We start from the raw sequence: 26,001 nt of genomic DNA on the forward strand, positions 1-26,001 counted from the left end.
TTGTAGGCATCTCTTCATAACATTGTGCCAGAAAATCTTCTCAGTAACGAACAGGCTCTATTTGGTATTTAATAAAACCAATCAGGAATGGCCCAGATATTTGAGACTGCACAGACAATTGTGGGAACCAAACTCCCAAAGCTGGACACGGGTATAATTTTATTGCTGCCGGTCTCTCTGAGCTACCAACCAAGGCTGTGTTGTACCACTACAATTACAAAGTCTTAGCAGCATTAGAAACAGTAATAGCTTCTGAAAAATCAATTGAACTGATGATAAAATGATCATGAATTACTTTAAGAAGTGAAAATATCTCTGCAAAATAAAAATGAGTGGGGGGGGGGGGGGAGGAGAATCACATTGCTGTGACGTTTGAACCAAATTATATTATATTTTATTATTTCTAAAAGCCTAGAGGGTATTTTGAATTCCACTACTAAAACACTAATAAAAAGAAATTTCACCTTCGACTGAAGGGGAAAGAATACAAGATTTTCTAACTTTCTTTCACTAACATTACAGACCTAGGTAAAGTCAGTCTGAATACAAGTTTTAGTTATAAACCAGTTGCAGACATTCATTTTATTGTATTAATCATTAATCAGTGGTTTGGAGTGTTGATAAATGTATTGAACAAACACTTGCTGTGCAACAAAACACCAGGTCAAATCAGGCACATGCAGTTTTAAATTCATATTCAATACGATTGAACCACAAGGTCTGAAACTCATTCAAATAAAACATCTATGAAATCTCTTTACTACAAGTCCCATCAAAATTAGCACACAAGAAATGAACCCTTATCCCTTAACCCCTAGTATAAAATACTCCATGATGTCCAGAAACATCACAGCATCCAATCATTCTGATCCCTATAACTGAACTATAAACGCCCATGTAATCTACCTTTCCCTGAGATTTTCCAACATGCCAATATTTACACTACAAACGTTTACCACACGACATTTAAGGCACTGCGTGGTTTTAAAAAGCCATTAAAAATACTGTTCTTTGTTGTAGGGTATTCTACCAATATCTGTGACCTGGAACACAAGGCGCAATGGTGGTGTTTCATATGTAACCCTGTGCTATTAACCTTTAGCATTACACCCCTCTGCAGTAAATACACTCAGGTCAGCTCAGTGTAGTGACTTTGAGCAGAACGTGTGTAGTTGGGTTTTTTTTTTTTTTTTAATTCCAATCAGCTTTCCCAGGACAGAGAGGAGCTGCTGGTCTTGGAAGGACAGCGGCCATTTTCTTTCAGCTGTTCCACGACTTCCTGTCCTCCCCTTTGCGTGTGCCTGAGGTTGCTGGCCCTTTAGCCAGAATGGTCAGAGCAGCCAGGTTGGGGCTGGAGCCCGAGAGATACGGCCTACGGCTCTGTCGCCGGCGCTTGGCGGTGCCTGAGGCACGAGTGACCCGGTCTGGTCTCACAAGGACCCCGTAACCAGGGTTACAGTGGAAATAGTGACGACCACCCACCGAGCCATCGTTTTTGCCTAATAAAGAGAGTGGTGTTACCATATATACCCTTGATGTTAAACTCTTGGTGTATATACCCTTGGTGTATACACTGATCGGCCGTAACGTTTAAATTTGAGAAAGTGAATAACATTGATTATCCTATGAAAAACAGACAATTTTGAGGCTGAAAAAATGCAAAAGTAAAAATATTCAGCTCAGCGGGCCGAACTTCAAAAATAAAAAAAAGAATTTGGCGTACAGCTAGACGATTTGAACTTAATATAAGCCTTCAAATGGTTTTTTTCAAGAAAATCCACGACATGAGCTGGGAGGTTGGCATGGCATGACCAATTAAAGCCATTAAACACAAGACACATACCTGCTGGGACATCAAGCTCTACACCGACCCAGACGCCCTCGGCAAAGTCAGTCAGCCCGACGTAGCGCACCGTGCCATTTTTGTTGCCGCCTACTGTCACGTACTCATCCTCCTTCAGCCAGTCGGGCAGGCGATCTTCCTCGGACCCTTCCTCCGTGTCAGACAGGATCTCCAGCCTCTCCAGAGGCTCCCGCAGGCCTGACAACGGATCGATGCCTTCTTTGCCCTGCTCTTCCTCCACCTCATGGAGGATTCCTTTAAAAGACTTCAGACCTGAAGCCTTTACCTTCTGGATTTTGAATGGGTTTGATGTGGATGGCAGATTGGACTGAGTCACTGGCTGCTCTCCCTTTTCTGTTGATGCTGAGGAGGACGTGGCCCTGGGTTGGACATCAGTAGGAAGAGCTTGGGAAACAGGCTGGCTGGCTGGCGCCGTTATGGGCAGCTGTGGAGCCTCCCTTAATGTAATGGCATCCTTGATGTCAGTTGAAGGCCCAGAAGGCTGATCAGCAACAGAGGAAGGTGTTAGAGTGGATATTTCTGAAAATGCTTCATCGGAGCCTGCAGAAGTGAGAGTAGAAGTACTGGTGTCAGTAGTCAGCGCAATATTTGGAGAGATAGTGCTCTCTGGAGTAAGAAAGCTTTTGCAATTGTCCTCTGTGCCTGCCAGGTTAGTTGTGTTAGCTAGTACAGGTTTGTCTACTTTCTCTGTACTATGCTGGGAGGGACTGCTGGTCTCTGTGGCATTATCCCTCTCTTTTTGGAGTTTCATTTTATTGGAGTGTCCCAAAGGTCCCTGTGGCATGGACTTTGTACTGAACCCAGCTGTGTTTAAGACCAACGCATCTGACAGAGTTGCTGTGGAGACGCTTGTGGAGATGTAACCGCTGGACGTGTCACTAATTGAGCTGCAAGTGGAGTTTTCAGCCTCAAATGGAGCAGGAACCTCAAACTCAGCAGGGGTCCCTATTGGACTCTCTGTGACTCGGGCCTGCAAGGTCAACACAGAGGTAAGCCTTCATTCAGAGTATATCATTCATGGCTTTATAAGATAAATGAGGGTGTGTGTGGGTGAATTTGTTACCTGGGTCACAAGTATGCTCTCTGTGCAGCTGGATAATGGTTCATTGACCTCCGAAACTGTCAGGCTCTCTGACTCAGGTAAAGGAGAAGGTGCAAATATTGCGCTCTCTGGGTTCTCTAGTTTGATTTGTTGTGGAGCTGAATTTTCATCAGGAGCCTGTGGACATCATTTCAGTACACAGCTGAACCATTTCTGAGGTGGTGCAAATTAATACACATATTTCTATCTATTCATAATATATATTTTATTTTACTTCTAGTATTTTACAGGATTTTTGAATTTTATGGGACTACATACAGTACAAATAAATACATTTACCAGTTTAGGACTTGTGGGGTCTTCAAGACTTGCAGACTGGACTATAATGTGGGGCACATTCTATGAGAGGTTAAGAATTAGAGGCGGTTAAATTGTATAACGCATTTCCAGAACATCTGAACATTATGCAGATCAGTGTTTGCTAGCCATATTTGTCAAGTAAATGTGTCTCCTTAAAGGTGCTTCGTGTAAAATTTAGTGGTTTCTAGCCGTGCGCTTGCAAATTGCAACCAACCGAATACCATTCCCAAGCGTGCAGTAGCACCTACAGTGGCCGTCAGCTGCCAAGCTGCTTCCAGAATGATACATCATCTACGACTGCATGGAGTACGTAAGATTATCATTATTTGTTTTCTCATAATGGTACCATTTGATTGCTAACCGTAGCTAGCTAGTTGCTTTGCATACTAATAAGGCAGCTAACACTAGCGAAGCCTTTTTGTTCTAACCGTTTAGTCTGATTGCAAGATAGCATTAACAGGATATACATGTTGTCCATTTGCAAAGGTCAAAGCCTGGACCGGTAACCCAGTAAGATTACGGCAGTTAAATGGAAAGGGAGAAGAGTTACCACAGCGAGTTTATAGAGATGAAGAGGGAAGAGCAAGCTCTCCAAATGGACCCAGGAGAAGTATCGAAGTTCGTTTGTATTAAATTATATTATGTTGGTCTGCGAAATATGAACAATATAATATAGGTATTATATAGTAGCTCTGTGCTTTACATGTAGCAGTGTTACTGTAGTCTGAAGTGTCGTTGCCAGAGATGGCGATATGAGTTGCAGTTAAAACACATTTTTGAAAGAAGAGCTATTTTTAAGAGAGTCGTGACTCGAATCGGAGTTTTGCTTAAATGACTCACTACGCGACTCGGATTCTGTTCATCTGACTCGTGACTCAACTCATGAGTCAAGTCAAGTTTTTTTTATATAGCTGTTGTCACAAAGCAGCTTTACACACGACCAAGTCTAAACCCCCAGTGAACAAGCCAAGACAGTGGCAAAGTAAAACTAACAAGAGCATGAGGAAGAAACCTTGAGGAACCAAGACTCAAAGAGGGGACCCATCCTCCTTATTAATTAATCGTGTGGGGAAAAAACAAACAAAAAAACAAACCAAGACTCTAACCGGTCGTGTGGATAAAACATTTCCTTTCCATCTTATCTTACACAAGTACCTTGCCTGTCAGTTCGGAGACGGTCATGCGCGGTGTTTTTGTTTTTCTATAGCTCGACGTTAAATTAAAATCAAAATGGGTACACAATGAGCCTTTAAATCACCATCTTCGGGTATAGAATATCTGAGTCAGATAGACCTGAGACTAAGCAAAAACATTTCTAAGGACTTGAGACTCCATTTGGACTCGCAACCCAGAGACTTGAGACTTGGCTTGGACTGGTACAAAGTGAGCTTTAACATCTGTGGTTGTCGATTTGTTACATGCGATATTGTCTCGGAAATGTCAGCGACGCTACTAAATGATTATTATAAATAATATAGGGTGAGTATCGATCAGCGACGCTACTAAATGATTATTATAAATACACTATGGTAAGAGTGTCGATCAGCGATACCAAAAGCTACTGCTTCAACGTAAAGACATGCATGTCGCTCTCTAGAGCCAGTGTTTGGGTTGTCCGTTCTGGTAACTGTGGAAACGTGGTACAACTTGCTTTCTTTTGGCCCCTTTGTATATACGAAGGAAAACACGATTTGTAGTTAAAAAGGTGATTATACACCAATTTAAAAACAAACAAACAAAAAAAACCCCACACCATTTTGTATACTATATTCCATTTTTGCCAATAGCTCCCCCTAAATCTTACACATTACACTTTTAATTATTTTCCACCGTGGATTCGGATTCCCATATTTCACTTTGTAAAACCTCTAAACATATTAACATTCATGGCAAAAAACACCAGCAACTAATTCTAAACAAAAATACATCACTGATTTTGTAGCATGGTCCAACTGCAATATTGTATTGGTATTATACAGCAAACATCTAAAAAGACTGAATGAACCTCCCTGAAAAGGTCAGCCCCTATTAAAGCACTTCACAAAACTTCCCTTTCCTGACACAGAGTCAATCAACTGCCTGGGTTCTGTTTTCCTGGACCACATAAACCAGGTTTCCCTACCTGGTGGTGCAGGACAGGAGGGGGGAGCTCTTTCCTGTCCTCCCTTTGAGGAAACAGCGACTTCAGCATTTTGGGCACTGGAGGCACCAGAGCCTTAACTGGGGAGAGAAGAGAGGCAGCCAGCCCTGAAAGACCTGGCGGGACATTGGGAATCGGAGAGCAGGGAGAGTTTAAAGAGAGAAATGGGTGAGAGAGAAAGAGGGACAGAGCAATGAAAAACTGTTTTAGGAAACCAGATGGAAGAAATCACTGGGAAAGACTTGATAACACAGTAACCAGTAAAAGATAAGAACCATCAAGAGAAAACATGGAGCTGATTATTTGCCATTCTGCTCTGCACAACATTACTGCTCACCTTATAAAAGATTAAAATGGGAAGGTCAATTAAAACAGTCGTGCTGGGGGGTGGGGGGGGGGATGATTGACCTGTTTGCTCTCTGAACACTCACCGTTAACTGAGGACAAGGTATAGAGCAAAGGAAATTTCGGACAGGCACTAAACTAAAGCTCTGAACGGGTCCGACGTGACGGCATTTCACCGGAAAGGAAAGGAAAGGTAGACGGCGGAAGTGGCCGAGTTGGGCTACCTGGCTCTGAGCCGTGAAGGTGTTCAGAATGGGATGGAATGCTTTTTAGAGACGGATGTGCCAGAGAAATGTCCTGTTGTCTGTCCAGAGGCCCCTAGACAAAAGGCAGAGAACAGAGGAAAAACTCCATATATCTATACATTAAATAAATGAACATAGCTTGTTTTTTGTCTGTTCTAAGGTGACAAGCATGCGCCACTGCCAGCAGACACATTCAGACAGTTAAATGAGCATCGTTCGACTGAAAATACTTCAGAAAGTCTGTCTTACTTTATTAACCACGGGTTCGTGGCTGAAAGAAAACTCTTGCATGCTCGCTGACAGCTGAAAACAGGGATAGAGAGTCATTACTGCTTTGCATTTTCTCCTGTCTGTAATGAGATCTCTGTGAAGGACATGTGGCTCGCTCACCTTGTTGGTACTGGTGGAGCCGTGACTGAGCCTGTGGCTCTTCCCTCTGCTAGCGAGCTGCTCCTTTACCACCACCTCCTGCACACACAAACACGTGCAAACAAGCACACTGTTAAAGCACAGATGTGATAGAATACATGCCCTGCATCTCATCAAGAACGTTTCTCCTAACGTTTCAGGGGGAGTGATTCAGAATGATTTCCTTAAGTATCACGATAAACATTTATTGTGGACTTTGTTTTGTGGCGTTTTTAAAATAAGCACATTGTATAAAAATCATCATTTTTATGTACTTACATTTTTATATGTATTCAGATCAAACTGGGTACTTCCTTAAACCATGAAGTACATTATAAATATGACACCAGTTCTGAATCAAACCAACTCTTGCAAATTTAGGGAAATATGTCAAAAGTGCTGTCTATAGGGACTTGACGACAAATGGAATATTCCTTCATGTGTAGACAGAGATATGGAGCTTGCCAGTAGAAGCCACGTGTGTCTGAACACAATACACGGGCCAATCTGTGGGCCAATACCTGTCTGAGGCGGTCCTGAGTGAGGATGTCCTCCACAGCCCGAACACTGCGCAGGTACTTCTCTATGGCCTCCTCACTGCCGTTGGCCAGTCTGTCAGCGCTGGCGGCCAGCTGAGCCAACGTCTCCCTGTCCTCCAGGTCTGGCATATCCTACGCATACGCACACACACAGGCACGCTTGCACATCACTAGAGAAGAGCGCTTAGGAGTGACATGTAAAAATGTCTATGTAGCCATGCAGATGAAATGCCTTGGTGACATCCTGTGGATCAGCAACCAATCATTAGCTGTATATACGAGTCTAAAGAGAGGGTCTGTTCTGATAGCACCTCAGAGATTTTCCAATGTTCTGAGATCATCATTATATGAAAATACAAAAATGGTGTCAGTGACACTACTAGTCAGCCCCTCGTGTAGAAAACCGGTGTCATGCTGCGTAACTTGGCAGCCATTCTTCCCCACAAGGCATGTGTTGAGTCACAGGATGGCAGGGCAGGGAGCAGGCAGTGTGCGTTACCCCTGGGACGTTGGACACAATCTGAAAGGTGACCCCACAGCCTGGAATGGTGCTGCGCTGGGAGATTCTCTTCAGCAAGCTCTTGGCAAACCCCTGCAGGAGAGAGCAGAAGGATACCACTGGACCAACAGTTCACAACTGCACTAGTCCAAGTAGGGTGTGTAGTCCAGAGATGTGAAGGGCAGCTTCAGTACTCAATGCTTCTCCTGAAGTAACGTCAGGCACGTCGGTAACAGCTAATTACCACGGTGTGCATGAGCTGAAGTCATGAGTGGGTTAGAGCTAAACACTAAAACACTCGCTGCAGTCAGACCTGGTGTGTGGTGGTGGTGGGTGGGGTCAGACCTGGCGTGTAGTGAGGCTGACGCAGATGCGTTTGCGTAGGACCAGCTGCATGCAGGCTGGGTGGCTGAGGAGCACCACCACCCGCACGATGAGGTAAATCCGCTGCTCTGGACCTCCACCTCGACTCAGCTCAGGACACTCGTGCACCGTACTGTCCCACGAAGCCTCTGCCTTTACCTACATACACACACACAAACATATATATTGCAACATGTCTGTATAACCAGCTCAAAATGTGTCCTTATTTGAACCATAAACACTATACATTTACAATTTCAACATTTGGTAGATGCTTTTATTCAGATTATCATATTCCTTATTAGAATTATTACTAAAGATGCACCGATTGTTTGGCCGGTGACCAGAATCATCCGGTTTCCAGCGCTAACCAGTGACCGGCCGATCAGTCTCATATAACCATTTCTGTGCTGGTCACATTTACACTTGTGCACTACACGAGGGAGACACATGAACAGCACTGTGACGTCATTAGGCCTTCAACCTATAAAGGTGCCTTGATATTTCATTTGGAAAACCAAAAATATTGCTCTTTATTTGGAGGTTTGTGGAAAGAGAAGGTTCATAACCTAGTGCACACAAGTTCACTAAAACTGTTTCTGTATGCTGTCATTTATAATTCATAGAAGGAAAATCGGAATCGTACAGTCATGTTAAAAAAAGAAAAAGAAAATTGAAGTGCATCTGTATTGTATACATAAAATTTAAATGACTATATGCCTTACTGTTACACAGTGATACAAGAGAGACAAAAATTCACCACAGTGTTCAAATCCTTACCTCCGAGTCATGGTGCTTTACAATCTGCAACTCTAAGAACTCCTCCTCATCTGCTCCGTTGAGAACAGCGTCCTGGCCTCCAGCCAGCGGAGCCGACAAGCCATCATGAAAATCATTGGCTGTGGACACCAGAGAGCAGCTCAGTGAGTGGACGTATGAGCACAGGGTGGGTGGTCTCCTGTCCTGAGGTGTTGCGACGCAACTTGGCGCTTCCCGGGTTCAGCGCGTCACCTGATGTAGCTCAGCTATTCATTAGCTTGCACCTACTGAGCTGAACGGAGCATGTTGGTGCTGGGTGAATAAGGGCACCGCTGTGGCTCTGCATAGTTATACGCTCCGGGTGTAACGGTGTAGGAGAACAGAGGAGGAGCTACACTGAGCTGGGTAAAGGTTGTTTGGAGATGCAAAGCCTGAACCTACCACTGAGGTCCAGGAAGATGACTGGAATGTGGGCTTCCATTCCTGGTACAGTGACCCTGTGGGGACGAGACGGTTAGTGGCTTGTGAGGGACCAGGGGTGGGGGTGGTGTGGGGTGGGGGGGGGGTATCGCAAGCTGTAAGACACTCACCACTGGGCAGGGGCGCCAGGGATGCAACTGCCAGCAGAGGGCACCTCCATGCTGTTCTTCTCCTCCGTCAGGGTCAGCTGGCTCTCCAGCAGCTGAGCCTCCCTCTCCACATCACCCTCTGACCGATCTAGATCCAGAAACGGAGGGAGGGAGTGACAGAAGAGTGGATGAAAGAGTAGGAGAGGCCCAGAGAGAGGAGGAGTGGGGGTGAAAGAGAGACTGGGCGCTCTCTGTGGTGAGACTGTGCGCTCTTACCTGGCTTGCCAACCTTTTTCTGAAGCTCCTGAAGCTGCTGGACCAGATACTCCTGCCTCATGGTGAGGGCGGCCTGCCACCGGGCCCTGAGCCGCTGCAGCTCGCTCTCCTGAAACAGTAGCATTGTACACTTCACCCACCTTGGCCACGCAGGGCGGCGTCGCATGACAAGGCCGCCACCCATTCTCCAAACCACAGTTACCTGATAGCTGTCCAGGTCCTCATCCCCCACCTGTGAAGGAAGGAGGAGACAACAGGGTGAGTATGAGTGTGCGTGTGTGAGAAAGAGCTGGAGGTGTGTGAGCTCCAGCTCTTGTGGAGTCTGGGGGGGGGTGGGGGGGATTGGATTGACCTGCAGAGCCTGCCGGACCTCCACGCTGCCCACGGACACTCCCAGCACACGGTGCGCCATGAGGGGCATGGTGCCAGAATCCTGCACAGAGCGCACCTCCACCTGAATACGCCGCGACTGACCCTGCACGCACAGACACCATACACATGCACACCCCCCCCCCCCCCCCCCCACACACACACACACACACACACGCGCGCACCAGCACATGCATACGAACACATACATACAGACAAAGACACCAAAGAAACACACACACACACACATTATTTTCAGTGGTCAGATGCGCCGGGTTCATAAATCCCGCCTGTGCAGACAGATGCTCCGCCTCCATGTCCCACCTGCCGGAGCAGAAACCTCCCTCCAGTGCGCACGTCACGCTCGGGCACCACCTCCACTGGTACGTACTCTCCGCTTTCATTCAGTTCCAGCACCTGCACCCAGAGCTCCAGCCTCCTCATCACCTCACTCCACCTGCCGGACACGCAGCGGATACCCGTGCACGATCATTCACTGTACAGCACACACTTGCTAGTCTCTTACACTGCTGTGTGTTACGGTTGTATTTTAAATGCTTCATTTGATTTGTTTGTTCAGTACTGAGTCTGAGTCTTTCAGTTGAAATGCAGAAATAAGAACAATGAAAATAATAACAGCATTATAATTATCGCATTATTAACACCATGATTATTAATCATACAATTACATTACTACAAGTACTTGTATAGTAATAACATTTCCACTTTCCAGTCTTTCCTGCGGAGAGAGACAGGTTGTAAGTGTGTGAGGGCACCTCTCTCCGAGGGAGCAGGGCAGATCGTGAGAGAGAGAGTGAGTGTGCACGCGCATGTGTGTGAGGGCACCTCTCTGAGGGAGCAGGGCAGGTCATGAGTGTGTGTGTGTGTGTGTGTGTGTGTGTGTGTGCACCTCTCTCTGAGGGAGCGGGGCAGGTCATGAGTGTGTGTGTGTGTGTGTGTGTGTGTGTGCGTGCGAGGGCACCTCTCTCTGAGGGAGCGGGGCAGGTCATGAGTGTGTGCGTGTGTGTGTGTGTGTGCGCGCGAGGGCACCTCTCTCTGAGGGAGCGGGGCAGGTCATGAGTGTGTGTGTGTGTGTGTGTGTGTGTGCGCATGCGTGCGAGGGCACCTCTCTCTGAGGGAGTGGGGCAGGTCATGAGTGTGTGTGTGTGTGTGTGTGTGTGTGTGTGTGTGTGCATGCGTGCGAGGGCACCTCTCTCTGAGGGAGCGGGGCAGGTCATGAGTGTGTGTGTGTGTGTGTGTGTGTGTGTGTGTGTGTGTGTGTGTGTGTGGGCACCTCTCTCTGAGGGAGCGGTTCTTGGCCTGGATGACACGCAGGTCCCAGAGTGCCAGGTTTCGCCGCGGGTGCTGCAGCTTGTGCCCATACACCTCCACCGCCAACGCTCCCTCAGCCAGGAACTCCACCAGCTCCTCCGTCACCGCCACCTCCAGATCCTGACGCGGCCACAGGACAACCATGCTTAACCCCCAGCCCAGAACACAAGGCTACTAATCACAGCACGTGGGGTTAGTAGAACACCTGGCACATAGCTGGAGAAGAGAGCCATAGTGCCAAACGCAGGGCCAGCACGAACAACCCACGGGCCACTTGGGGACTTCAAGTCAGTTTCTGACATTCTCAGAGCGGTAATTACTATGTTCATGCAGCTACAGACATGAAAAAATGAGCCTGAGAAGAGTGTGGTAAAGTCCTTTTAGTGCTGACCACTGAGCTGTCGAACACCACCAGGCAGTGGGGCTCTCTGCTGCTGGGGGCGGACAGGTCCACCTCGGGGGCGATGTATACGGGCTCCTTCTGGCCCCAGAAGTGGTACTGGCAGAAGACGAAGTTGGAGAGGTGCTGGGGGAGACCAGTGGCCTGGGACACTTTTACCTGGAGAGAGCAAGAGAGAGAGAGAGAGAGAGAGAGAGAGAGAGGGAGAGGGAGGGAGAGCGAGCGAGCGAGGGAGATTGATCTGCTCATTCAGGGACCAGCAGCAGTTCTGTTAGAACCAGAGTCTCAATCCGAGTGAATTAAGTGACCGTGTAAAGTAGACTTATTCATGACATTACGCATAACTAGCAGGCATATAGTAGGTAAGAAATAACAGGTATTAGGTGTAAAATAAAGAGGAACTGACCCTATAGAAATGCACATATGCATAGTAATGGTCATGTGCTAATTATATGGTAATGTGCTAATGAAGCAGCAATGGTGATGTAATGATGTGGTGGTGGTGTGATATAGTGATGGAATGGTGATGCAATTATGTGATGACCTAAACGTGTGGTCATGGTGATGCATTTGTAATGTAATAGCGAGGTCATGGTTACATGCTGACAGTCGGGTAATGATATAATGTAACGATGCCGGTTATGCAGAACGGCGACGTGATGATCCAGGGTAAGTACCGGCTTACCCTGCAGACTAGTTTGCGTTGGTGTGCATCTCCGTCAGGGCTGGGGTCAGCGATTTCTCCCTCTCCCTCTACCCCCAGATTCCCCCTCACCCTCTCCACCTCTACATGCAGACGCCCTGCCGCCTGTGTCACACGCGCACATGCCCACACACAGACACACAGACACGTAAATGAGCATAAATATAAATAATCATATGCCATGTTAATCATTTAGTATAGTGTGGGGCAGTGGTAGCTCAGTGGTTAAGGTACTTGACTTATAATTGGAAGGGCCACTGAGCAAGACCCTTAACCCTCAATTGCTCAAGTTGTACTCATAATTGTAAGTCGCTTTGGATAAAAGCGTCAGGTAAAGGTAGTTTTGTACCTTTAGTATTTAGTTGTGTTTTGTTTCACATACCTCCCCCTTCTGGTTGATGATGGGTACTGCATACTGCAGTTTGACATCGTGCAAGAGGCAGGCCAGGAAGACATTAGCTACCCCGATCAAAGTGTGGTTCTCCTGCTCGTCAAAGAATGGGTCAGCCCTCTTAAAATAAGAGCGCATCAGCTGCAGGCAAAAGAACCAATGACACAGACCAGCTCACCACTCCCTGCTTGCAAACACCATCAAACCGTATGACAGTGACCATGTGCCACAGATGTTGGCTATGAGGGACTGTGTAGGTATGGAGTAAACCATAGTAGATGTGGTAGACAGAGATGAGGAATTGTGTAGGTATGTACGGAGTAAACACTGCCATACATGGTTGTCGTCGTCGTAGTCCTTCCACTCCTGGTAGAGGTCACGCATGTCCACTAGCCGGTTCTCCATCTTCTCCAGGGCCCACACCTGCGTGCCTTTTCCCTTCCGCCTGACCTGCACCGCCGGCTCGCTCAGTACAGCGTCCCTCTGCATGGGCGGAAGGCACACACACACACACACACACGAGCTATACTACCTGTGCTAACAGTGAATATGTCACAGACCTTCTTGACTACATAACTTGGCAGTGTTGGAGCACCAAAAAAATGTTTGTAGCCGTCGTAAGCAATTTATGAGATCTTAATGAAGAGGGCTTGACCATTATTCCATTCCAGGTTTCTTTCGCTCTCTCACACAAAATACATGCAAACACAAGCTCTCACACACACACACACACACACACACACACACACACGCCAACCTTGCGGTTGGCATCCAGGTTAGCTGCGGGGATCTGCAGGGTGACAGTATACTCCGTCTTCTTGGTGAGCTCCTCGGCGATGAAGCTGGCCTCCTGCGCCAGCCGGTTTGCCCTGACGATCTGCTCCCTAAGCTTCAGCAGGTTACGGGCAAACACTGCCTCTCTGGGGCGGCAACGCAGAACAGCACCATGGAAAAGACACAAACACACACATGGGTCCTTCTGTCCTACAAGCACAATCATGTTCTTTTATGCTACCAGGGAGAGTGTCGGCGTCGCCCACTCTGTACCCAACATACCACCTTGTAGAGTTTTTACTTCCAACCCGAAACAAACACACCTGATCCCGATCATCCAGACCTCTTCCGAAGACCTGGATTAGCAGGATAAGGAGTGTTAGCTAGTGGTTGGAGTTGTGACTCTACAGGGAGGCAGGTGTGCAGGAGCAGGGCAGATGGGAGTAGGGAGACGGCAAACGCGGCGTGGGGCTCAGACCTCTCCTCGCTGCCCGGGTTGGGCGTGGGGCGCAGGGCCGGGGGTTGGTGCTGCTGCTGGCCCAGGCGAGCGCGCAGGTGCTGCAGCTCCTCCTCGAACTGCAGCCGCTGGTGCTCCAGAGCCGAGCGCTTCTCCTCTTCGTGCCGGCGCTCCAGGGAGCGCAGAATGCACTGCATCGGGTCTGGCCCCGAGCCAGGGGGGGAAGGGGGGAGAGAGAGAGAGAGAGAGAGAGAGAGAGAGAAAAAAAAACAGGAGAAAGGGAGAGAGGGTGGGGAAGGGTAAAAAACGAAAATTGAAAATGACGACAGTCACACCGTTATCTTTCTTAGGCCGGCAGGCTATGAAACGTTGCTATTCAGAACTCAAAATGTTGACACTGCGAGGTATGTGCTTGTGAACGTATGAATGTCGGTGTGCCCGCTACACCCCACCCTGCTCCCGTGTTCCCGGCAGCGCCACCTGCAGGAACTCACCGTCACTGCCCAAGCTGTTCATCATGACCTCAGCCTGGGCGTACTCGAAGTTTAAGCTGGTGTTGCTGGAGTCCAGACTGGCGCAGTCCAGGCCATCATCCACGCTGAGAGCAGACTTCCCTCCGCCCTCCTCTGCCTTAGGCCGAGCGCGGCGCCGAGACTTGGGCAGACTGATCCTGAGAGACAGGAAACACAGGAGAGACGTTATGGTGAACCAGTGGACATAGAGGCATGTGGACATTGAGAGTAAGGCGGCCATGGACAGACCTGAAGAAGTGGTGGTTACCCCACAGGATGCGGTCGCCATGGTGAAGCTGGACCGGTGCAGAGATGGTGGAGCCATTCACACATGTACTAGACACACACACCCACAGCCCCCCATATAAGTACACACACACAGACATATATATATATATATAAAAAAATATGTGCGTGCATGTATGCGTGTGATTACTGAGCGTTTGTCTTCGGGGTGAGTATCACTCCTGATTCTGCATTGATGTCAATGACACAGTGCTCTGGCTGGATGGCCATTCCGCACAGCTGGACATCCTGAGAATCAGCGGAGCCGACTAAAGTGTGATCCTGCACACGCACGCACACACACCCATCCAGATGCACGTGTGTGAATGCATGTGCGTGCACACATTGGCACATGCAAAAGTAAACCTAGCCATAGGTCTAATACTTCTGATGCTCTCTTCTGCATCCACCTAGTCTGTGAAACCAGGCCTACCACAGACTCCCAACTCATGCCATGTGAAAGCAGAATTTTTATCCAATTATTATAGCCTGTAACTCATCATGTGACAAATGCCTTTATAAACAGCCCTTATAACAGCTAAATATAAATGCTAAAACCACACACCCTATAATGTGTAAATGCTATAGCTCTTAAAACCGCACACCCTTCAACATCCTCTGCCATCTGTACACCTCATACTGGTTCGTTCTATCTCTCCCTCTCTTTTCCAGAAATGCTGCTCAGTTATTTACGATCCTATCCATCACTGGATTAACATGCCTCTTGCTTCTGGTTCTGTTCCTACTGCCCTAAATTTTATTTTTTATTTATTTATTTTTTTTCTTCAAACCCACGTCCCCTGGAAAACTCAGCAGCTTGAATTGTCTCACGCTAAAACATCTGCTCACGTCTCCCCCGCCCTTTTTCAGTTTAGGTGGCATAGGACTGCCTTACGTAGGGCCTAAACCTTCAGCTCCTTCAGCCCTATGGCTCTTCTCGCACGCTGAGGTCTACCGGTACTGGACTCCTCGCTGTGTGTCATGGACCCCAGACATTGGCCCTCTTTACCCCTTCAACTCCGTCCTTCTCCTTCTCCATTTCCTTGTACAGAGATCTTGGAGATCTTTATAAATATAACTTGTGATGATGACTATGAATGTTATTTTATTATTATTATATTATACAAAAGCTGTACCTTTATGTAATAAACCAGGAGCTCATTGAGGGCGGGGTCTGCGTGGAGGTTCACCAGGAAGTACTTCTCTTCTCCCATCCGGATGCCTGAGGACTGCAGAGAGATGCCCAAACTCTCCAGCTGTTTCTGCCTCTCCTGCAGACCACAGCCAACGAGAGAGAGAGAGAGAGAGAGAGAGAGAGAGAGAGAGAGAGAGAGAGATCAGAGGAGAGCTTTCCACCACCTCACACCCTACTGGTTGGGATTGCCAGGTTATAGGGGGCATGTCCTACCCTTCAGCCACCTCCCAGTGAGGGCAGGGCATACCTGTGCAGTCTCCTCCGTTTTCCTGAGTTTCTCCTCCCAGGTGACTGTCATCTCACGGATCAGTTTCTCTGACTCCTCAAGCCTGTCCTTCAGCTCAGGGGCCTTCATAGACTGGGACGGAGAGGAAGGAAACACACCACAGCCATCCACGCGCACGCACACGCACACTTAAAGACTAATACAAAAAACAAACAAGAATACCTTTGTAAAGTTTGCAGGAGTTCATTCAAACCACTGAAATGTTTGCTGTAGAAAAATCACAGCAGTTTTCCCTGCTCTACCACACTTGACTCCTGACCATAACTAACCAGCTAATCAGAAAAAATACATAGCACAATACATCATCTGTTAAACATTACTGGTCTATTGAGATTTGCTATAATGTTATCTAACAAACACCTGGGAGCTGGGAGTATCATGACCTGGCTCAGGTGTTCCAGATGGGCTTTCTGAAGACATGGGCTCTGCCTGGGCTTGGCGTGGGTCTGGGGGAGGGCGGGGCTCTGCCTCAGCCTGGGCTTGGCGTGGGTCTGGGGGAGGGCGGGGCTCTGCCTCAGCCTGGGCTTGGCGTGGGTCTGGGGGAGGGCGGGGCTCTGCCTCAGCCTGGGCTCAGAGTGGGTCTGGGGGAGGGCGGGGCTCTGCCTCAGCCTGGGCTCAGAGTGGTTGTGTGGGAGGACAGGAATCTACCTCAGCCTGGGTAAGCTGCTGGCGGAGCTTCTCCACTTCCTCCCGCAGCTCGCGGACGATCCTGGCATTGCGGTCCTCGTTGACTACGGCATGGTTCACAATGTTCTTGGCCCGGTCTGCGTAACGCAGTGTGGACAGGGTCTCATCGTAGTTGTCAGCAGCTGGGCTGATTGTGGCCACCATGGCCGTGCGACTGTTACCTCCCAGGCTGTCCTGTAAGGCAGAGGCGAAGGATACATTAGCTTGACTTATATGGAGTTCAACAGTGTCAATACACTATTTCAACAACACAATTTCAAAATAAGACCAGTATCCTAAAGAAGCTGGAAGTATGTGATGTGTAGTGCGCGAGTATGTGATGTATAATATCATGCATTGTACCAAATGAACTGTCAGTACCTTGAGGAGCCATGTGAGCACCGAGTCTCTGTAAGGCACAAATTTACTCTTGCTTTTCCCAGCCCCCTGCTCAGCCAGTGCTGAGATCACCAAACCAAGAGTAGTGAGGGATCTAAAGACACACACATACACACGCCAATGTGAACACTGTCAGGTTTAGGTCTGTGATACAAGCACTTGTGTAGAAACACACCTTCCCATGCACTGCCCCCTCTATCAACTTATTACTGTATATTGTAACTAAATGTTGATTTTACATTCATTCATTCTCTCTCTCTCTCTCTCTCTCTCTCTCTCTCTCTCTCTCTCTCTCTCTCTCTCTCTGCGAGTAGCTGTGACCGTGGCAACTGACTTGTTGATGTTGCTGCCCTCTTTCAGGCGGTCTCCTGCGGCGCCGGTCTTCACCGCTCTCTCGCTCCCAGCCAGGTCCACCAGGCTCAGCTTACTCACCTTCTCCCCACTAGTCTGCACACAAGAGGGCAAGAGCACACGCGAGCCCACCTTTTCAGGGTTACCGCAGGCGACCAGCAGAGGGCTCCACCAAAAAGTGTGCCAGCGGCGCTCATTCTGGACCAGCTTTCTCCATCTAGGTATAGCATATGCCTAGTCCTCCAGGGAAAGGACTTTTCAATGGGGAAATCGCCACCAGCACAGAAGAACTGACACTTGACCAGTAGCTACATGCTGCACACAATTTCACTGAGCAGCGATCAAGAGCAAACGCTCAATTCCTTACATTTGGCTCAAGACACAATTCAGTTTATATGGCGTTTATGTGGGTCAAACATTTATTCATTTGTTTGTCTGTTTGATCAGGACGGCTCTGGCTCATGGCACAGTCGGGTCACGCGGACCGGCAGACTCACCCCGGACTGCAGGTCCTGGAGCGTGTGCGTGAGCACCACATTGAAGACGGCATGCGAGCGACTGCTCTCCTCGTTCATGTTGGTGGCGGCCACGGTACGCGACTTGTTTCCCTCCGACATCAGCGAGTCGATGTCCTGGGAAAATGCCGGGGGGAGACATGAAAGGACATGACGCACAGAATAGGAGGAGTGAACCCCCCCCCCCCCCCCCCAGCTCTCCCGCTAAATTAGGCATTAGATGCATTAGATGCTTCCTTAATCATTGGTTTTTAAGCTGAAAACCTCTGCCAAATTATTTTGTTAGCCATTTCTTAAGTCTATACTCTTAAAAAAGTAACTTTATTCAGTCTGCATAGTTCTTTCGCCATGCAGTGTCGAACACAAGAGGATGTCTTCCCCTCCAGCACTTGGGAGCTTATTCACTAATCGCCTTTGCCTTGCTCACTAGGGGCCAGGAACCAAATTCCCTGTACAGCTCCTTTGTGACAATACCTGTTGTAAAAAACAAACAAAAAAACAAAACAACAAAACCTCTACAAATGCATTTGAAATGTGAATGAACCTCGTAGCTGGTCACAGCCATGCGGGACAGGCCATCGACATAAGGCCCCAGTACCTTGTGCTCTCTCACTCGCAAGGCCTGGCTACTCCTGGGAACAAAAGCAGAAGTGCTCACGGTCACAAGACACCGTACTAGTCAGGTGCACATTACAGGGAAGGTAGAATCGAAGCAGCAGCATGGATACGACCAGACCAAGCATTTAACAGTTTTGGACCCGAGAGACAAACACATGCATGCATATGATTATGATTACATAACGATATGGCTTATGATTACAGTGCTTGAAAGGCGAAACTGAATTTTTTCTTTCAACCATTCCAGGTCATCACTGCAGCTTCAAATACCCAACATCCAGGCTCTGTTCAAAATGTATTCTGTAGATCTCTTCTTCGAGAGCTATGCAATTTAATTTTTGGTTTTGATGCCCTTCATATTTTTTAAAATAGTTGAGCTTAAAGCTTCCTGTAGACATTAATGGTAGCATGTTTGGATGTTGGGATTCCAGCTGTCATAATAGTGTCGATAGCAGCTTTGGTCTGTCTGGCTAAAGCTGTACCTGTTCATTCTCTTCTCTGGACCTGAGTCTTCTCCTCTCTGTGTGATTATATTCCTCCAAACATCATCTTTTTAAAATTATTTTTTCAATATTTCACCTCCAAACTATGAAGCTTTTCAACCAAAGCTTTTAAGACCTTTATGTTGTTATCGTCTTGCCAGCACTGGTTTTCCTTTCAGAAAATGCATGCTTAGTTTGATGAGGGTAAATGCAAATATATGCAGAGCCTATGTACCTCAGGACAGGTCCTGAAGACCACTGAAGTCCTGACTTCACAAAGCATGATATGGGTCACATTTACTGCACACTTCTGATAATAAAAGCTAAACACTGCTTGTCCAGATATTTCTACTTGTTCAATCACCATTGGCTGCATAAATGTTAGTTGTTGGCACATTAGTAACTGGTTTATGTATTCTCAGTGCATTCCAAATGCAATAATCCTACCCTAGCGATTACATGCACTTTTTTGATTAAAAAAGGCCTCAGGTAACCTCCAGAGGTGTATACTCACCCTTTGGGATCCAGCAGATCCCGCACCTTCTCGTTGTAGATCTCCATGTAGGAGACCTCCACGGCAAAGCTCTCCCCCTCCCTGTGCTCCCGGGCGCAGCGCTCGAACAGGGCACTGCACAGCCGCGGAACCAAGCCTGGCTGCTCTGCCGACCCCATCATGGTGTAAGACTTCCCTGAGCCTGCAGCCAATCACAGCACAGGGCGGGTACCATCACATTTCCAAATACCAGGCTTTTTTATAAAGCTGTTAGTCTTAACGCATATTATTGAATTAATGCTATGCACAATTTACTATGAGACTACAGCGAAACTTCTATGAAAAGGTATTTAGTTGTATGTATTTATATAAATGTATATAAATAATATTCAAATAAATTATGCATCAAGAATAAAACAGGCTAAATAAAATATAGGGTTGGGTACCAAATTCCAGGACCAATATAGGATCAGTGTCTACCGGACCAAATCACATCGCAGATTTCGATGCCTTGTTTCAGTGCCACTTAAAGGGATAGTTTCACTTAAATGCAATCAATCAGCCAAGACATGTTTGGAGCCCAAATTTAGCTTCTTTAGAACAAAAGCTGGCAATGTTAAACACAGGGAGTCAACAGCGATACCAATTGCATTTGTAAATAAGTTACATGTCCACAAACTTCTCTCAACCTGCTCAAACCACATCCAACTTGCTGCCCATAGCAGTAACGTTATACTTCACAACTTAACGTTATACGTCACATACTTCATAACTGTTATACTTCACAACGAATCATACTGCATCCTAAGACACAGCTAACTAGACAGTGAGACCTTTATTAAGAACTGAGCGCTTTCTGAGTAGGCTGAGTGACGTTTGCCATACATTGTTGACTTCCAGTGTTTGGTAGCAATATTAGCAGTTAGGCAGTTTTTTTAAAAAAAATACAAATTTTAAAATAGCAGAACTTGGACTCCAAACACATCTTGGCCGGTTGGCTGAATGTGGGGTAAGTGGAAACTCATGTAAACATGACAAAAGGATTCCAATACTGGAACGTGCAGCAAACTTTTAAATAACATGTAATAATGTGCAATAAGTCGATTTTACCACCAAAAATAGCAGGTGATTGAAAATGGTTGCTACTTTTACTTTTTTTTTTTTAATGAAGTGCAGCTCATATGAGTGGAAGAATTAAGAATCAAACTGCTTTGTAGTCCTCAAATTAACCTGTTTATGCTCCATCAAGCAGTTCCCTCACATGAAGGCAGACCATCTTAGACATCCAGGCCACTAGGTGTGAATATAATGGCTTTCATAACGAATAAGAATTTTTGGAAAAATGACTTATTGCTTCTTTAAAAAAAAAAAAAAAAGTGTGTAAAGGGAGAACACAACAAATTTAATGAAGGATCTGGCAACACACGGGATAAGACTGAATGCACCGTATTCACTTTGAAGTGCAAATTTGCCTTATAGGTGTTAACAACAACAACAACAACATTCTTTAATGTCTCTGACCCTCATTTTATAATTACCATTTAAACACCATTTAAAAAGTGTGTCATATTGGTATCAGAAAAAACCCAAATGATAACCAAACCCTAATTAAATATGGAAAATGTTTCAGGATAATTAAAGCATTCAGGTGCATAAGTTTATTCCAGGAATACAGAACACTGTATTTGAAGGCAGTTTATTGTTATTAATAATAATAATAATAATAATAATAATAATAATAATAATAATAATAATAATAATAATAATAATAATTAACCTGTTTGGCCATATGCAAATATGCAGGCATTATAACCCTGGAATGCATTATCCAACAGATTCTCCCCCAGACACTGGAACACCACCTCTTGCCCTAAGAGTGCAGAACAGACACATTCAGGTGTACACTTGTTTTAAATGTAAGGACAGGTAGGCTAGGTGTACTTGTTACGCCTGCAATGACAATAGAGACTTTAAACTGGATTTTACTCCACCATATTTTTATGAAATGTTGAAATATTTCTCTGAAATTATAGAGATACTGTACAAGCCCTCACCCTCCCTTCCTCCTTGTGTATGAGAGAGAGAGAGAGAGAGAGAGAGAGAGAGAGAGAGAGAGAGAGAGAGAGAGAGAGAGAGAGAGAGAGAGCACATATAGCAGTAGACCAAGTTTAGAGATGTATATACTGTAAAAATGGCAGCTGATAAACAACTGAAACAAACCTGCAAATTTATCTGTCTCTACCTCATCCATAGACCAGAAGCAGTAATCATATGCAAACACCTGAGAAAAATAACAATAATAAGTCACAACAGCAACAACAACAACAATAATAGTAATATACTCATACATTCCATCCTTGAGTCCTACATGAATAAGTAAACTGTAATCAGAAAACTAATACTTTTCCTAACAAAATCCTCCATGAAATATTAAAGTCACACACTAATGCAAGAAAATTATTAAAAAAAAAAAAAAAATCAAACTACAGGTGACATTACCTTCGGCTGATTCCTAAATGCACAAGAAAAGAAAAGCATAAGAAAACAATAATGAATATCAAAAATATTAAATTTGATCAATTATATTTCACAGAATATCAGCTCACAAACAATGGGGATAAAATAGTCAAAGGTGCCAAATATAAATGATATTTAGTTTATATGTGAAAAAGGAGTTGCAAACCGAGGTGCTGGAGGGCAACAGTACTGCCAGGTTTACAGTTTATACTGTTCCAACACACCCACATCAGCTAATACAAAGCTTAGCAATCTCCTGATGAGCTGGACCAGGTGCGTTAAATCAGGCAAAACACTAAACTGTGCAGTGCTGTGACCTTCCCTCTATCCCTGGATTCGGACAGTACAAGAATACAGTAGCTTTGCAAGGGCCTGCTGTGCCCTCCTTTTCTCCAACTTGTAAGACTGGCATAAAGCAAACAAAAAGGTCACGCTAAACTAAAATATTGAAATGTTTTCAGTGCTTAAACATTTTGCACCACTGGTACAACTTGGCATCGAGGCTCCAGAAGATTACAGAGAACATTGCAAACATAGCTGGCACGTTTTCATTCACGAGCAAGGACACCGAATTGACTGCCCTGGCCTGATTAGTAGCAGTGTCAGTATCAGGTTCAGTGAGCACCCTATTGGAATATGTTAAAGTGTTCCTCATTCTTGAGGCATTCTCTGGGCCAAACAGTGCGAAATCCTTAACAATCCTTGTGGTGCTACCACCTCGCGGTGTAATGGCTATGACTTAGCAAGTCCACTTTCCGACTGGATCCTCTGTGCTCTGCGAGTGTAACTGGGTAAACTTTCTTTTGCAGTGTCTTGCTCAAGCTTGCAAGACCTGTTTGTAGTCTCCCTGGGAGACCTGCAGCAGCAAGCAAGTCAAGGCAAAGAGAGAGAAACACCAACAACACGACATCAATCCCCGGACTAATATATTGAGCAGAGAGGGGGTTTTTAAAATCAGAGAAGGAAATAAGTAGAAACATGAGTTGCTGGAGGGAGGCCAGGCCCTTGGGCTATACCTACACACAGCCCAGAGGCACACCCCTTTCGTGAAGGAGGTAAAACAACAGAGCAGGTAGGCTAGTGCAGGGTAGTCCAGCCCAGCTCCTGGAGGGATCTTCCTGCTCCGAAACACCTGGAGTGTCTCAGTCAACCCCATTGACAACTCATCTGTTTATTTCTGGCTTAGCAGGTGAGTCAGAGCACACAAGTGGCTAAAATCGTGGTTAACTCCAGTGCAGCTGCACCAGAGCTGAGACTGTCCGGTTCTGGGGAAAGGCAGCAGGCCTGATGAACCTCCATGGCCAGCCAGCTAGACTGGCTTTGCATGCCAGTCTGCAGCTCATAATAAGACTGCTGACAGACAGGTAGAGGGGGTTTGGAGTGAGCCGAGTGCAGAAGAGGCAGGCGTGCCTAATGGATGACACATGAAACCCTGGCGAAGGATGAAGGTTCGCTTCCAAGGTTAACAATCCAGCTTTTGTCGTGCGGTAGTCGCGGGCCCTGTGCAGCTGCAGTGCTTGCGCACCCCAGACGCCCATCATTAGTCCCGCCTTGAAGCTCTGCCGCGTGTTTTCATAAATGTACTGAGAATAAGACCGAGGCTTGAGCTTGTCTAGATTATGCAGCACTCTAAACAGAAGGCCCCTAAAGGAGCAGTGAGAAGAGTGGGGGAAAGTGAGCGGATCCTTTTGCTTGCCGAAATCGTCCGAGGAAAAGTCATTTATCTTTTTTTTTTTTTTTTTTTTTATATCCCCGTTTTAGTTTCCAAGGTTACGTTTGACCTGACAGTGACCTAGTTGCTATGACATTTGAAGGCCAAAGAGGAGGAATTTGGGGAACTAGTGGGAGGTATAGCGCTGTAACAAATACCAGCTCACAGACTGTATGGCGTCGGCGAGAGGGAGAATTAGATAGACAATAAGCCAAAATAGTTCAACATATTTGATCTTGCAAGTAGGCAAGACTCTGTGTGTGTGTGTGTGTAATATATATATATATATATATATATATATATATATATATATATATATATATATACATACATACATATATATATATATATACATACATACATATACATACACACACATACACACAGTCTTGCCTACTTGCAAGATCCATACACACACACACACACACACACACACACACACACACACACACACACACACACACACACACACACACACACACACCCTACCTGCCATCCTTGCTGATTGCTGGATGCAGGACTGTCTGAGTTCTGTCCATCTCCACGACACATTTTGTCTTAAGGTCCCTCTCTGTTTTATATATATATATATATATAAAAAAAAAAGAAGTTAGTATAGTTATCATGCTTTGGTACTATAATAACTTAGAATTGAATAACAGACACATGGAATGAATATGGATGGTTACAAATACATAAAAAGTCTGGACCTTGCAGACTTTTAATTATAACTACATTACAAACATTTGGGTGAATGCTCAAGAGTATGAGTCTGACCAGAGTCTGACCAATAGGAAGACCAATGGCAAAACTAGAAAACAGTGTTGCTTTTGCAAGACGACTGGAGTAACTCAACTGAGATTAGCCCTGGCAACATTTCCTTAAGATAGATTGCAAGAACAATGCACAATAATTGGGAGGCAATCCAACTTGACAGAGGCTCGCAGTGTGGAAAAACCAGGGCTCTGCCAAGCTCTGAAAAAGTACGTACTGAAAGCTTATTCTTGGGACAAATATTAAGCAGAGCACTATATACGACAAGAGTCGTAGTCACAGTCGCAAGATTTTGGTTATGGTTTACAGCCTACCTCTCCTGTTCATTGGCCGGACTCGAACAGCGACCTTCACGTTGGAATCATTGAGACTAGTGTCATCCATGGTTATGGTTTCGTCTAAGAACAGCTGCTGTGAAAAAAAAAAAAAGATAGGAGAAATACCTATCTATATAAATGCATAAATACCTATACCTACCACCTACTGTTTGACCATGTAAACCGCACAGAGGGGAAATCCGTCCCAAACTATACCGCAAATGTGCGGCGATATTCTTCTTGGATAGTTTTCTTCTCTGCCTGCTTGTTACAAAGGAACCTAGTTTCTAAACACGTTTTACGACTCACTGCCTCCTCGCATCAAGTATATGAAGTTAGCAACAATTATAGCGCTCTCTGCGACTACATTGTTTTCAGAATATTTAATGTTACCGGTTCTTGAAGGAGTTCGGTCCGTCGTAATGTTATATTGTGGAGTATCTCATTCCTTCACGGACGATTAGGAATAAAAACACACAAACATCACCGCAGCAAATAAAGTTTGGAAGACAGAGACCAGATATTGAGCCTGCGCTGGTAGGCAGCTTCCTGGCTGTCATCCACACAGGAAAAAACAATTCCACGACTGTTACACAAATTGTTTTAAATGTAGCGAGTCAAACTCCAAGTGACATTTTAATGTCCCCGCGACGACAACCACTTGAAACATATCTACCTAATTCATTTCCTGTTTCTCGCCATTTTAACACGTAAACTTTGGAGTCGTCCCACGGTCAAACAGGTGGTAGTGGTGGGGATTTTCTTGGGATAGCCTATCCAGTTACGCGGCACCAGTTCATCTAATTTTATACACATACTGTTATAGATATTAGTATAGAAAATTTATTAAATAAAATTATACTTCAGAAACGTTATCTGTGTGCATGATGTTATCTTTAGCTAACTTCTAATATAAACAATTTTTGCAACTGTTCTCCACGGATTCTGGCAGTTAGTAGTCTGTACACAGACTCGCTTTCTCGCAAGCAAAAAAATATACTGCATGAACTTTTGCTTATCTTTTGGGATGTAAAAATAGCTTTTA

At 45.8% G+C, this 26,001-nt stretch overlaps 1 protein-coding gene across 4 annotated transcripts; it reads right to left on the reverse strand.

Moving 5' to 3' along the window:
* Positions 1 to 743: 743 nt before the first annotated feature.
* Positions 744 to 25,680, reverse strand: kif13bb (kinesin family member 13Bb). 4 transcript variants are annotated; one of them, XM_027000815.2, is made up of 42 exons: positions 25,350 to 25,680; positions 24,954 to 25,050; positions 24,355 to 24,436; positions 22,137 to 22,149; positions 21,858 to 21,918; positions 21,415 to 21,507; positions 19,659 to 19,839; positions 18,589 to 18,676; positions 18,027 to 18,161; positions 17,513 to 17,625; positions 17,161 to 17,272; positions 16,762 to 16,974; positions 16,075 to 16,185; positions 15,769 to 15,903; positions 14,784 to 14,914; positions 14,597 to 14,683; positions 14,330 to 14,505; positions 13,857 to 14,037; positions 13,362 to 13,524; positions 12,941 to 13,087; positions 12,596 to 12,745; positions 12,196 to 12,318; positions 11,502 to 11,669; positions 11,073 to 11,230; positions 10,103 to 10,235; positions 9,762 to 9,884; positions 9,612 to 9,641; positions 9,410 to 9,518; positions 9,155 to 9,281; positions 9,006 to 9,061; positions 8,586 to 8,704; positions 7,788 to 7,964; positions 7,443 to 7,535; positions 6,926 to 7,075; positions 6,387 to 6,464; positions 6,246 to 6,299; positions 5,976 to 6,069; positions 5,389 to 5,522; positions 3,246 to 3,305; positions 2,928 to 3,083; positions 1,844 to 2,834; positions 744 to 1,499 (listed from the first exon to the last, which is right to left on the reverse strand). In XM_027000815.2, exons 2-42 carry the CDS (start codon positions 25,021 to 25,023, stop codon positions 1,261 to 1,263), a joined length of 5,814 nt encoding a protein of 1,937 aa, XP_026856616.2. In that variant the 5' UTR covers positions 25,024 to 25,050; positions 25,350 to 25,680; the 3' UTR covers positions 744 to 1,260. The 4 variants fall into 4 exon arrangements, with proteins under 4 accessions (XP_026856616.2, XP_035380564.1, XP_035380565.1 ...); XM_035524671.1 differs by having other exon boundaries at positions 9,612 to 9,884; positions 24,954 to 25,047; XM_035524672.1 differs by having other exon boundaries at positions 5,389 to 5,486; positions 9,612 to 9,884.
* Between the last annotated feature and the right edge of the window lie 321 nt (positions 25,681 to 26,001).

This window comes from Electrophorus electricus, chromosome 3, assembly GCF_013358815.1.
Source record: "Electrophorus electricus isolate fEleEle1 chromosome 3, fEleEle1.pri, whole genome shotgun sequence".
Lineage (NCBI taxonomy): Eukaryota > Metazoa > Chordata > Actinopteri > Gymnotiformes > Gymnotidae > Electrophorus > Electrophorus electricus.